The sequence below is a fragment of the Channa argus genome, chromosome 13 (genome assembly GCF_033026475.1).
Source record: "Channa argus isolate prfri chromosome 13, Channa argus male v1.0, whole genome shotgun sequence".
NCBI classification, from domain to species: Eukaryota; Metazoa; Chordata; class Actinopteri; order Anabantiformes; family Channidae; genus Channa; species Channa argus.
The window spans coordinates 9973210-9987949 of NC_090209.1; the positions used below are offsets into that span (position 1 = coordinate 9973210).

Consider the following 14740-nt stretch of genomic DNA (forward strand, 5'->3'; position numbering starts at 1 on the left):
ACTTAATTATTTTATCTGAACACTTTGCAAGCTGGGGGAGGTGGGCGAAGGACTTAACATTTAAGTCCTTAGCGGTGTTAAAAATGGCTGTGACATGAAACCATTAAACAATTAATTTATTTTTCTGGATATTAAAAGTGTGGCAGTAAGGGAAACTTGAACTGTGTGATATACAGTTTGTCTAATGACATTTTGCTTGCATGTGTTTGCTTGCCATTTCCATACACATGTACATACAGTACATTCTGCATCGTAGGGCCATTTTTATGAGCACATGCTAGAAAATAGTAAATGGTCTGCACTTATATAGTACTTTTCTACCTTTTGGCACTCAAAGTGCTTTACACTGCTTCTTATTCACCCATTCGCACTCCCAATCACACACACACACTCATACACTGATGGGGGAGCTGCTATTGCAGCGGGCGAATGCTCACTGGGAGCAACTAAGTTGGGGTTCATTGTCTTGCTCAAAGACACTTCGACATGTGACTGGAGGAACTGGGAACCAATAACTGCGAGATTAGTGGACAACCGCTCTACTTTCCTGCGCCACAGTCCCCCCCCCCAAAAAATCAAGCAGTATTAATAGAGTATACTAGTGCTATAAGTATAATTACGTTTAACTCCTGCAGGTCCGGGAGGTAGAGTTGGCGGGACCTGTGGGTCCCTGTAGGTTTCCAGGTGATTTGGAGCATAGTTTGTCAATGGAGCCGCTGCTGAGGAGTGCTCCTCTATCCACTCTGTACACGCAATCACACATGTTAATCTGCAGACACTATGCCAACAAGTGTATTTAAATACCACACTTATAAATAGTTAACAGCAACACACGAACACAAAGCTCAAAGCAGATTCTGACTTGTTGCTTTCTCATCAGCTTGTACTAGATACATTTCTTGAATGTAAGATACTTTTGTAACATTTTAGAATATAAACATGTCTGATTTAAATCATTAGATGTAGCAAAGCAAATACATATATGACATCAGAGGTTAAAGATGAGGGTTTTAAACTGTGACACTGTTGGCATCCATCAAACAAGATGACACTGTGACTGGTAAAACTATAAATAATAGAACATGAAAAAAAGTGACTGTGAAGTGGTTTGGTCGCTATTACTATTTTGTGGTTTAGACATAATCTAAGCTTGATAACCACAAAGCCAATTTAGGGGCTTTGGCGACAATATGGTCAAACAATTATTCACTCCAGAGATCTTTGTATGTCGAACATTGAACATGTATTCCACGTTTTTCAACTTAGCCGATAACGGACTTTTTATTTTTGTCCTTTCTCGGCTTATCCCATGAGTTCAGTGTCGCAACACGGATCATTGTCCGCATGTTGATTTGGCACAGTTTTTACACCGGATGCCCTTCCTGACGCAACCCTCCCCAATTTCTACCGGGCTTGGATCATGCAATAGCCTTAAAACATCACGACCAATCTACTACAGTGCTCTTTAGGTTTTTCTATTTTGTCCCCAAAGTAATGGTGCAGTACGAACTGGGATTGTCTGTTTTACAGACTCCACTAGGTCTTTAAACGTAGCCTTACGCTCATTTTTCTCATAAATGGATTCAGCATTAAGCTCTTCCATATATTCCAAATCTGCCAGTGCGTTTGCAAAATTGGTCAGAAAAAGCGTGATTGAGTTGAGCTCTTCACTCTTCAATACCAAAACGCTCCTAATGACCCTAAAAGCTGACTGGCAGCACTTGCTTGGAAATCACAGTGGCGTCTCCGCCTTTGCACTCCCACTGTATCCAGCAGCGAAACATCGGATCTAAGCTTATGGAGTATTTCTCTGACTGAGCTATTCATGTCACAAAACTCACCAAACAGTTGGTTGAGCTCTATCAACAGTTTGGTTTCCACCAGCTCCGCGCAGCAGTCATCCGCCATTAAACGAAGGATCTTTCTGTTTAGTTGCGCCAGCTGGTCCAACTTGACCTTTCTTGCGTCTATCCAACTTTGCACATCGTTCTCTATGGCCTTAAGACTTGGCTTTGCCTGTCCTTTTTCCACTTTAACTGGATACATTTCTCCTTCAATTACTCGCTGAATGGTAATCCACGTGTTTAGTCCGTGTAAAGAAGGTTTCGTACCAATATATAGGCGATCTTACTTGTATCTGATGGTCATCAGTTATCCACTCCAGAGATTGTTTTATGGTGGACAATGAACATTTCTTGTATTCCAAGTTTCACAATTTAGCCGATAACGAAATAATTCTACAATACACGCTCTGTTCCTCTCAACAGCTGAGCTAACTACCTCTCAAGTAACAAACATTGTTATGCATTGTTTCCTTGACAACCAGTTAAAGATACAAGGCAAACTATAAAGGCAGACATTAAAGCCATATGATGTCATTAATGACATCATCAGCACGCTTATACGTATATTTCTTAATCTAATTAACCTTACAATACAATACACAACATAAACAAAACCGAGGAAACACTGGTTGGACCATACAGTTGCCATTTAACATAGTCTGAATTATGTATTAGCATTTTGGCATTACAATTACTCTGAAACAAAAAACATTTTTTAATGTTAAAACTCCAGAGTTTTTTTTCTTATGATTTTTAAGCGAATGAATGTTTGTATTTATAATGACATAGGAGATAAGCATATCCTCAGAAGTGTAAGTCAACACTGAATATAAAATTGTGAGTATCATGTCTGCTCACATTTGACTCCCAGAAGGAGTAGCCTATAAATTTTGATGAAACTCCAGCAATCAGCAGCTCCAACTGCTGACTATGTACAATACGCCAAATCAGTGTTCTCAAAGTCTATTAGGTCCATTCTTTTTAAAACGTCGTCATGCACCTGGCCCTGACACCTCACGCAGAGTCATTTCCTCTAATGTCTCACTCTGGGTTCCCCTGTCAACTCTCATGTTACTGTTTGAAAACCTCTAGGCTGCAGTACAAATCTTTCCCCACCCTTTTATGGCTTTTAAATGAAATGTTCAAATAGAAAATGATATACAGCATTTATGATTTTAATCACATAAATTAAAACCTAAAACACTAAAGACAACACCAGGGATTGGGCCAGATCTGTTTTAGTAAACATACAGTAGATCATATGGTAATCAAAATGTACATTTAGCAAATAAGTCAGTTTTTCCATAATGTGTTGATGACTTGATTTGAAGTTGAAATCAAGTCACAGCCAAGAGAAAAGCTGACTGGCCCAAACCCAGGAGAGCAGTGGACAAACCAGTACAACATGACACTCACAGACATGAAGAAAGAAAGAAATGGTGCCGTGCCAGGGCAGGAAACGAACCTCGAATATACCGCTCACCTTCTGGAGGCTGCGGCTGCTGCTGCTGCTCCAGGATTTTGCGACGCCGCGCCTCCACCACTGGGTTCTCATACTGAGTCTTTCTGTTTATATGGCTAAGAAACACAGGGGAAGAAAACACAAGGTAATAGAGGCAAAGACTGATAAGAAAAACAAATGACAGTGTGAAATTTAAAATGCGCTGTGTGTATGTACTGTACCGTATGCAGTGAAATAGCTACTGTACATGAGGCCGGTAAAAAGACTGAAGATTTGTCAGAGGGCCTTTTGGCCTATTTTGTTTACCTAAAATCAATAAGCTGATTAACTTACTCTACATAGTAGACCCCATACACTGGGTCATCTATTTTCTCCCATCCTGGAGGCAGCTCTGAAATACAGAAGGCACACAGCATTAAACACAGAAAGACCCTTTACCTTTGATCTTGGACATTAAAAGCTCAGTAAATGGATGCAGTAACTCCCCAAACTATCACTATCACAAAAATACACTCATTTTACTACAATTACACAATATAAAGCCTATACAATTGTTCTGGGTCACATTCCTCTCTTATCCAACATCTGATTTCTTCACAGTTCAGTAAGAGATTAGATCTATTGTGTAATATTTATAAGCATGGTTTGCTGGGACTGGCCATCTTAATGGCACTGGCATTTTACTGGGAAAAATTCTCCCATAAATGGCAAGTGGGTTAAAATGCCAAATGGGATTAAATGCCAGGATAAACTAAATTAATCTCAACTTTATACCATTTACTACTGGACAATGAAATCATTTAAGACCACCTTTCTTTAATTTTGAAAACTTGAATTGTGGATCTGTTAAATTTCTGTTTTATTACATAGTAAAATACAACATTTTGTCACCTTGTCAGGTACAGATGATTCTTGCTGTGCCAGTTGTGCATATTTACCAGTCTAGTCAATGTGTTATGAAGTATATCAGTAAGTATTCATAAACTAAATTATGACCTGAATCACTCTACAGCTTCCTACTGTACAATTACATTTATTCTTCTCAAGACATCTCAAGAAATCTCACAGCAACTGTGGGAACCTCACACTTGTGTGTTTTTTTGTTTGGCTAAATATTCCTAAAATGTTCTGAGGGACATCGTCTCATTTCAATCACACATCTACATATTTTACACACACCTAACCACACTATTCATGACAACAGGCAGACAGATGAAGCCTATTAAAATGACACACTACCTTTAAGAGGTTGGCATCTCAGTTCTCCTCCTCACTGTATTTGATTTCAGGCAAAGACATTAGCTCCTTTTGTTACTGTGAGCTTCTCCCAAGTCCAGTAAACACATTTATAAGAGACTGAGTTTCACAATCAATAATCACAGACTGTCTGCATCTGAGCAGTCAGCAATAATAAAGGCTTACAACCAGACATCTAAGACCTAGTTTGAGATTGAGCTGTCATTCCATTACAGGTTTGCGTGTTCTACCATATAATGGGAAGCAAATGGGCAGCCTACCATTTGCCACTCTGGGAAGCAACACCAAGTAAATATACCAACCTCAGCATTAGATTTTTCAAATGTGGATTTTTATAAATCTGAATAAGTGATCGAAAACTAAATACCCAATCTGTGGGTATGGAAATTGCAATTAAAGGCAGTTCGATAATTTGTAACATAAGTAAACCACACCTACAGTAGATTTGGCAGTAATACGCGTGAGGAATTTAGGCAGTTAGGTTTTGGGAAAACAAGTACAGTTTTGTTTACATTTAACCATCGTGGTAAAACACATTGTGTGTATTCTTCAGGTCTATAATAACCAACATTCAAAGATATAAAAGTCTTACCTAAATCATTCTCCAGGTCTTCCGTATGAATCCCTTCTTCTCCAAGGTACAAGCAAGATGAAACAAAGCAAACAAATGACGAATAGAAAAGAAGAAAAAAACAGAGGGGAGGTGGTTTGAGGATGGAAGAATCAAGAGCAAATAAAGAATGAAAAAGGCAAATAGGGAAACAGAAAACGCTTAGTCTCAAATGTGTGATTAACAGGACAACAAAAAACAATAAATAATAACTAATAACTCTGTAGGCAAGCTTAAGACAGTTGCAGTGTGCCGCTTTCAGCTTCACCACTTGATGGTGCAATTCTGCAGTCTGTGGACCAAAAGCTAAAGTTGTCAGCTGTAATTTGGAACTTATCAAACATTTCTTAATCATATGTCACGTTTTATGACAATAGTTGTGAAAGACATGAAATTTAAGTCACGTACCGGATCAACCAATCAAACTCTGAGAAAACATGTTTTTTTTTTCAATTAAGGAATTAACAACGTCAGCACTGAAAACACATGAAGACCTCCATGTCTGAGACTTCAAGCACCACCTACTGATTCTTAAACCACTACACAGAAGTGTGAATTTATATTTTTATATGTAAATTATGTGTAGCAGCTTACCATCATCATCACAGTCTTCCAGAGGCCTGGAGGCTTTGGTACACCGAGGATCCAACCATGATGTGGTCTTTGTGTTGTGGCTAAGGGCAAACAAACGAGTCAACAGAATAATTTAACACAGGCTGTCAAACCAACACATGAAAGCACAGCAGGGGTGCATGAATGCATCAGTAAAAATTAGAAAGTAAACAGCATCAGCAAGTTAACAAGAGGACAGAAGGCATCTGCTGCAGAGAACACAACACAGGCAAGACAACAAAAATAACCTGAGTTTACTCTCTATTGCTAAACATGAAAATGCAGTAATTCAGTGATAGCAGAAATTAACATACAAGCTCTGAAAATACACAGCCATGTCCTGGTGGTGTGTCTTTGCCATGCTGCAGAGAGGACAGAGAGATGGAGGTAGTCAGGTGATCAGGATGTGATCTCCTTTAGAGATCAGGACATGCAGGGATTAACAGGAAAGCAGTGGTACCCAGAGGACTGTGCAGGTTGGCTAGGCAGGCCTAAAAACCAAATCATGGGGAGACAAGCCACTGGACGAACACAAGGGATAATAGTGTAGGTAAAATACAGCAAACAGCAACTACGATATGAGCCATGATGAGAAATGCTTATTCGGACAGTGCAAACAGTGCGCGTGCAGCAGAAGCCACTGTTGTAGGTTACTGATACATACTCTATGAAGTAAAGTTCTCCGTTCTCTGTGTAGGCCATCTCCCAGTTTTCAGGCAGCGGTCCCAGTGGGTCTTCTGGAGAGACCTGCGGTTCTGCGAGGGTCTGCTGCCCACTTTCTGAGGTGGAGGTGGCCGCATTGTTCAGACCACAGGATGGAGCATTGTCACGTGCGGGGTACGGCCGGAGGATGCCACCGCGGCTCTCGTCCTGGTCATTAGGGTTACCTGCACACAACAAAGGAGAGGGGAAGAGACTACGCACTAAGGATCCTGGGTCACACAACGGGCACAACACGGAATGACAACAAAGAAAGAATAAAACACAGTTTATGTTTCATGCAAGCAAGGAAAGAACAGATGAAAAAAAGCTGCCATGCTCACTCTGGATACTCTACAAAATATCATGCAACTTAGACCTCAACAGTCTCCCAGGACTCCCCCTTCCCCCTATAAGTTTGGCTCCCGCCTTTTCCTAGTGTACTGAAAAGGCCCCAGGAATATGCTAATTCTTAGTCTTTCCCAAATTCTTTTTGAACCCCCCCACCTTTTTTTTACCTCTCCACCCATAAACCGCTTTCTCCTAAAGCTAGCAATCCCAACCCCCATCCCCACTTGCTCCTCTTGGCTCACCACCACTTCTGTGGGCCTTTCAAGCTTGGTCAAATGCTAATTTAACACTCAGGCAGCCTGGCCAGGGGACACAGAAAAGGCAAAAATTCACAGCAAAAAACACCATCTATCACACTCTAAAAACAGGATAGAGCTCAAAAGAGGAAGGATAAGATGGAAAACACTGAAGCTTCTGCATAAAAATCTGCTACTGTCACCTATCTTCTTCTATGCCTGTAAGTAATTGAAAGATGTTGAGAAAATCTTGCCTGGAAATAATGAACACACACATGATGAAAGAGAATTTGATAAGACAAAACAAGTGAAATGAAAGAAAAAGATCCCAAACTGTGAATGCTGAGAGTATAGTGTGTAATGTAGTCCTTCCCCCACTACACCCCTCCTCACAGGCAGATGGCAGTGTTTGGAGGCTCATAGTAAAGGAATCAGCATCACAAAGACATGATGTAACTGCCAGACACCGTACACCAGTGGGGAGGATTACAAACATACACACATTATCTCTTTAATCTTGGACACACATATACAGAGAAACTCCTAAGCAAGCGTCCACTTGAGAACAGAGCAGATACAGAACTACCACACATGCATCGACGAAGAGAGCAGAAGTTAGAGGAACTTCAACAGAAAGGTGGTACAAAGCCCTCACCTGTAAAACTGTTGTTCATTTCCGTGGCCTGGTCGTCATCGTCATCGTCAGCAGGCACTACTCGGGCGTTTTGCATGTCATTGTAGGACTTGGTGCGCTTTGGGGTGGATTGCTGGGAGCCCGCATCACTCAGAATCACTGTCCCAATGATGGGCTGCTTTGGAGGCTTGGGGGTCCCATAATAGTTACCTAGGCAACAAGAAGGACATTAGAATGCTTGAGAGAGAGAGAGAGAGAAAGAGAGAGACGAAGAAGGGAGAATTAGAAACCGAGACAGAGCGAGGTAAAACCAAGCACAGTGGGGGATAGAGAGATAGCAGGCATAGGATCTATGAAACCTCCTAATCGTTTGCTGAAAGAAAAAACATAAAGCTGGCTCACAGTGAGACTACAAATCCTGAAATTTGTGTTTGGGGTTTAAGAGCTGAAAAAAAAAGTAAGCTAAAACAATAGACCAGCAGCATCCAAAATACTGTTTACTTGTCAGTAGTGCAAACAAAGACTTTCAATTTGTCATTGTACCAGTTAAATAATGTTTTTAAATAAAAGAGAAAGATGTGCAGTGATGTCACTGGGAAAGTCAGATGTATAGTTGGAAAAGAAACTTGGAAGAGAAACTTGGGAAACACTTATTTGACTCAGATTGGCACTGGCCAAACAGAAAAAAACAAATGACAGTACTGTGTTGAGTTTTACAAATGTTGGTAGGCAGATTTTGTTGCATTTAGACAGGTAAGCTTTTTCCGAAGCTGACTGGCTATTGGCCATGGCTTCACATTTACTGTACTGTTAAGACTTGCAAATTATTATTTGCTTTTCATTATTAATTATTAAAAGTTATATAAAATAAAAGATTTTTCAAATTAATTTTTTTATAAAATCAAGATTTATTTATAAATCAATAATCCTGTCTTTATTTTCTCGTGTGAATGGCCACGGACTCCCGTGGACAGGTATTTGACATTGTCTGCATGAAAGACAGAAACGTGCCAACACAGAGCAGAACTGGTGCCAAGCAGATTAATGTTGTAACATTCTCTACCACCCCGTGCTCTCTCTCTCTCTCTCTCTCTCATACACACACACACAAATACACACGTTTACACACACAGGTTTGTGTCAGTTTGAGACTTAGCGTTGCACAACACTGTCCTAATCAGAGTGAGAGGGGCAGATGTGGAGTGACCTGCTGTCTCCTGGATGCATCTCCTCCCATCATCATGCACTGCCTAATCGGAATCAACTGAGTGAAAACTCTTACAGCCTGTCTGCATGTAGGGAAAAATAAATGTTGATTGCTGCTATGCTTATCGTATCTGTTGAAAATCAGGACACCTGCGCTATCATGACTAGCAAGAGTGTCAGTTATAATCATAATCATCATCAGTGGCTCAGTTGCTAGAGTTGTCGCCTACCAACCATGGGTTTGGAGGTTCGCCAACCATGGGTTTGGAGGTTCGCGCCCCGCTCTTCCCGACCACATGTTAAAGTGTGTCTGGGCAAGACACTGAACCCCCAACAGCCCACCCTCATTCCCAGTTGTGCAGTGCTAGTCCCAAGCCCGGTAGAAATTGGGAATCCAAAAAAGAAAAAAACTGTTCCTAATCAATGTGTGGATAAAATGATCACCTTCATATGTTCCTATTTCCAGTAGTGTGCCACTCTCCTCAAGTTCTAGGAAGTCCTCCACAGATAGGAAGTTGTAATCCACCCCGTGGACTTCTCCAGGTCTAGGGCGGCGGGTTGTACCTGAGGACAGAAAAAAACAAAGTGAAGTGACTGCTAATAGCCTGAAAAAAATCAAGCAATGTGATCACAATTCACTAAAGGTGGGATCAGATTTTTCCTCCTGGCACAAGAACAGGTTCAGTGTTTTCCTCTCACAACCACCACGCTGAAAGTCTATCATTAGTGTTAAAATACTTTCAGCATCACTAAATTCATACAGCTTTTTGAGCTCATGACCGGTAATAGAAAATGTTTCTAAAGCCGGATATGAGAGAGTTCCGAATTACAGAGGGTGCAATTGTCATTCAGCGTGTTGATTGGAAATAAAGTGACTAGTGAGTGGCGTCGAATGTTATGTCAGGAAATTAAATCTAGGTACACATCTTGAGCTATGTTCCGCTCCATGGGAAACTACTGCCTGCTAAGTCAGAAGATAAATTAAAGGTCACCTTCAGCAATACACTAGTCCAATTATCAGTCCATCCATTTTTGGAAGTGTAACATGTATTGACATAATACAATTTGAGTTGTATTGCTTGTACCGTTATTAATTGCCAGAGCTGAATTGTTCCTGCGACAAGTGAGATGCTAAACAGCTGCGCTTACTGCTTTCTTACGTGTTGTTAATAAAATCTTTTCAGTCTGAGACCAGGACTGTTGTACCAGTGGAAACAGGACACAAAAAACAAAAGTATATTTGACATTATTTTTGCTAGATTTTCACATTAAACATCTGTTTTAAGTATAAATATTTTGTTTGAAATGGTTTAAAAAGGAAACCATCATCACCATTTTTCTTGCTGGCCTAACTGCCCTGAGCCTGATCCCCTATTTGGAGTTAATGATTAGTGACCTGCTGTGCTTTACTTTGTAGTGAAAACACTTTGTAGAAGGAAGCTGAAACCACACAATGGAGACAGTGACTATTGTCTCTCTGACTGATGAGATGACAGGCCAGATGGTTGACGGAGGTTGTAACCCATCTGTGATAAAGACAGGAGGGTTGCATATGTGTGTACACACAAACACACACACACACACACACACACCTCTCTTAAGCAAGACAGGCAGCACACGAAGAAGTGTGAACCATTGGAGGCCAAACAAACTATTGGGTTTCAATGCTGAGAAACAAACAACTTTTTACTGGAAAAGAAAAAGTTACCTCACACTGCATGTACTCTGTCAGAACTGCTTGTCTGATGGTTGAAAGGCTTTAGAAGCCCTCTCACCATCTTCAATCTATCTAAGGGTTGGATTAGGGAGGAGGGTAGTGCTTGTCCATTAACTCAATAACTCAGAGAATCAGACTGTGTGAAAATGTGCATTATGCCCATATTCCATAAATCCAAATAGAATCAATCAAAAAGATGGAGTAACTCCAGACAAATATCACTGTTTGAAAAGCAGAAAAACAAAGAAAGTTCACTTCATCCCTCTTTACCCACTTTAACATTATCACTGTCTTCTGTTCTGGACAGATGAGAAACCTCATGTTTGACACAATATTCTTGCTTTTGCAATTGTTTACCTGACCCTCTCCAATATGCAAGCTCACATTCCATCCCTCAGGGTACATCCATCCCACAAATACATGATAATAAGTCTTTACTGAGCACTGCTCAGTCCTACACCTGCACTGCACTGCATTGCAAAGGCAACACTGATTTTCTTTATCGCTTCTCCTTTTGCTATTTTCAAAATGATACTCAAGATAAATTGATCAGGAGAAGGCAATTTAGTTGACAAGACATAGTGTTCTGACGCTAAGCACCAAAACACATCACTCACATATAGATAAAAACATTATAAATCATTTGACCGTTTACGGCAGAAGCACACAAGCAAAACGCTGCTTTGTATTCACCTCAGTGGGTTGAGATGAGATGAAAGTGAAGTTGTCTGAGAGCTAAAGTCATAGGACTGGGTGGTCCCAGGGTGGGAGATGTTTTTGAGGCTCAGTATGCTCCATTGACGCTGTCTGCTGAGCACAAAATGAAGCTGTTATTCCAGTATATTCCCCACAGTTGAGGGCTCCAAAAGGACGACAAATACTGTTGTGCCTATATGACCTAATACTGAATGTATGTTTTACGCCATCACATGGTCAGTGTAAAACAACCACTATTCTAAACATTTTTATGTTTTAACCATCACACACAGTCGCACTGCACCTGAGCTTCTAGGTTGTGTAACTGGATGTTCTGTTTCTACTCGGATTCTCTGTGATATCTTGCATAATGTAAGAACAATATTTTCAGTACGGTAGGAAAACATTCTCGCTGCATGGCAGAAATCATCTGTGATATATTATGCTGCAGTAATAAGGTAAAATCAATGGGTTCACATCAATGGTAATTTGGTGCTTAGGTGAAATAAACAAAGAAAATGATTTATGATTTGTGGGCACTTCACTAAACCTGTTAGAAACTGTACAAAGTCACCTTTTAAGAAAAAATACTCAACACTGGTTGGTGCTTCCACGTGTGTATTTTCTCTTTTATTATTTGTGTTTCTCGGTTTTCTTATGTCATTGTGGTGGAGGGACAAACTGAAATCTACCTTCAATTCCAGTGTGTTTAGAACTTAACAGTAAACAAAATGTTAGCAGCAACATTTCTTGCTTCTTGCGTCTTGATGCCAGACTTAGAGCATAATAGCAAGTGGGTACATGCATGTCATTAGTTAAAAATCAAAAAGACAACAACAGCTGTGGGTAAAACTGATAATTAGGTCTTCATAGGATCAGTCTGACCATAAAAAAAATAAAAAAATAAAAAAACACATAAATACGAATAGAAGTGACACATTCCTCAGTAGGCACAGTATGTACAATTTGTGTTATAGTAGTAAGGCATATGTGAGTGAAAAATATTATTACTGTTATTACTTAAATCAAAGTCTTAAAATTAAAATATGTTTTTTTTAATTCACTGCATCACCTACCTATATTTTGAAAAAAAATATAACACAAAATTCAGATAGATACCAATGATGTTTCTTTGAAAACCAATGTTTCTGAATCACATGCTAAACTAAGAAAACTGTCAAGTTTAGGAGAAAATGTTGAATACACATCAGCATGACTCAAAGCAGAGTGAGTCTGAATAACTCCAGTGTCCAACAGCAACAGTGAGGTCTGACTCGTCTCCTCGCCATCACTGTGGACAGTCTCTATTCTCTCTGACCAGCGAAACAATGACTGGGCCACACTCCCTCCCCAGCTCTAATGAACTAACTTCCACTGGCAGCTATCAATGGGCTCATTATTTCACTGTGACAAACCAGTTCTGTGCATGCATAGATAGAAAAAGCGTAACACAAGCAGATTCTGAAACTTCTTCAGTTTAGAAATACCACCAAACCCAACTGAAAGTACTGTTTATTAGCATTTACTAAGAGAGGCAGTTTTTTACTTCTTAACTCTGTTGTACTGATAAGAAAACTAATATAGAGCTGCCACAACAGCTAGGTACAGAGGCACAATGACAATACCACAGTAAAACAATACAAAAAAAATACAAAAATGTCACATGTTAATTTTTTATTGCAAAGCTATTGCACTGGATTAGATTTTTTGTGTGCCCTCTCTGTATTTGTTCTTTTGGTGGTTTCCCAAAACTAGTTCATCACAAGTGAAAAATCTTCTGATTGAGCATTAATAGAAGAATTGTGATATTTATTTGAACTTTGATGAAATTAAGATGTTTGTGTTCCTCAGTCAACTTTATTTTGCTTTCAGAAAACCAAATACGACAGGTCCTGGTCGACTTCTACAGGCATCAAATATTCTCTTGTAGAGCCATTTTAGCACAGTGTGTTTTAAGTTTACTAGTGTCAGTAGGCACGATTTCTTAGTATAGGAAATGGGACAATTTGAAATAAGCACAAACATTGGCTTACAGTAAGTGTTCATTACTGTAGCACAGAACTTAGGAAACACCAATTACTTGTCCTGATTGGGGCTCAGTACTGTACAATAAAAAATATGTGATCGCCTCATGTTTGATATGGATGTAATTTTGCAAACTCAAGTGTCCGTGTGGTTTTCAGTCTCTTCATTGTATCATTTTAAATTGTGTTAAGTAGTTCATGTAAATGGGTTATATCTCTCAATGTAGTTTGCATTGTGCATAAACAACAAAACAAATAATACAACAAAAGGGGGGACAGCACAAAGCCATGGTATTATATAACAGCGATAGGCTCAGACTGTTTTTGTGTCCGCCTGTTACAGAGAAGCTTCATGCACATCCTTCAGGGGAAGCAGAAATGTAGGAGCTCTTTCCTCAGTAACCCAAACACGCAGTTCTTCATACTGAAGCTTCCAGGGAGATTTGCAGCAGAGTATGTATTTACTGGTGGTTTGAGCATTTGTCCTAAATCCACCAAATGCTAAAAACCAGTATTACATTTGGTAAAAGCTGGTGAAAGGACTTTAACTAAACACTTTCACAGTTACATTTACTGTCAGTAGCATGTCAAGATTTACAGTTAGTGTGTCACTCAAGTAACAACATTTATTGACAAACCAATTAATCGTAATTATTATAAAAGGAACACATATTCTTATATTAAGATATTAAAGAACTTAATGTCTACCATATATATGGTCTTAGTTCGGCATTATGATTAATATTTTCATTTGTGTTCTTGAAGCGAGTTACATAGGAAGATGTATCTATAACATTCAGGAGATGGTTTAGGGGGCCTGGTGTCTCAGTGGGTAGCGCATCAGGTTGGGGTGCAGAAGGCCGCCAGCTCGAATACCACCTCACTAGGTGTGGTCCTGCCCAGCCATCAAGGTCGACCTTGGTCCCGTTCCTGAGCCCGGACAAGATGGGAGGGTTGCAGCAGGAAGTTCATCCGGTGTAAAAACTCATGCCAACTCAACGAGCAGAACACTTTCCGCAGCAGAAACCCCGGAAGGGACCAATCGAAAGCCGTTGGTCTATTTTGAGTCAGGACATGGTTAGCTTAGCTTAGCAGTAGTCTTGAAGCATAGAGAAACAGCTAGCTAAAGGTAACAATGTCTGCCCACTAGCAATTCTTAAGACCGCTAATAACTTATGCAAAACCATCTGTGTAAAACAGCATAATGCGGTTTTATGTCAGGTTGTGTTGTCATTTACACACTGGTTTATCTACAGAATAAATGAACCTATCAGCATATGAAGGATAACAGGGTGGATATGGTAGATGTGTCCCCCTATACCCCCCAAATGTACACTAACCTATGATAACCACCTGCTGGTTGTAGTGAAATTGCAAATAAAGAAACCAAAA

The 14740-nt window shown here is 39.9% G+C and overlaps 1 protein-coding gene across 13 annotated transcripts in view; it reads right to left on the reverse strand.

Annotated features, from left to right (window-relative positions):
- LOC137139443 (membrane-associated guanylate kinase, WW and PDZ domain-containing protein 1-like) overlaps nucleotides 1–14740 on the reverse strand; it is an 83882-nt gene that overhangs the window by 23956 nt on the left and 45186 nt on the right. For 5 of the 13 annotated variants that reach the window (XM_067526678.1, XM_067526674.1, XM_067526684.1 and 2 more), the window contains 9 exons: nucleotides 9356–9475; nucleotides 7727–7915; nucleotides 6450–6717; nucleotides 6100–6147; nucleotides 5768–5847; nucleotides 5156–5194; nucleotides 3640–3697; nucleotides 3310–3422; nucleotides 621–743 (listed from right to left, as the gene is read on the reverse strand). In XM_067526678.1, coding sequence (XP_067382779.1) covers nucleotides 621–743; nucleotides 3310–3422; nucleotides 3640–3697; nucleotides 5156–5194; nucleotides 5768–5847; nucleotides 6100–6147; nucleotides 6450–6717; nucleotides 7727–7915; nucleotides 9356–9475 — 1038 coding nt within the window. Of the gene's footprint in view, nucleotides 1–620; nucleotides 744–3309; nucleotides 3423–3639; nucleotides 3698–5155; nucleotides 5195–5767; nucleotides 5848–6099; nucleotides 6148–6449; nucleotides 6718–7726; nucleotides 7916–9355; nucleotides 9476–11321; nucleotides 11436–14740 lie in introns of all 13 variants that reach the window. The other 8 variants (XM_067526687.1, XM_067526679.1, XM_067526676.1 and 5 more) reach the window with 8 other exon arrangements.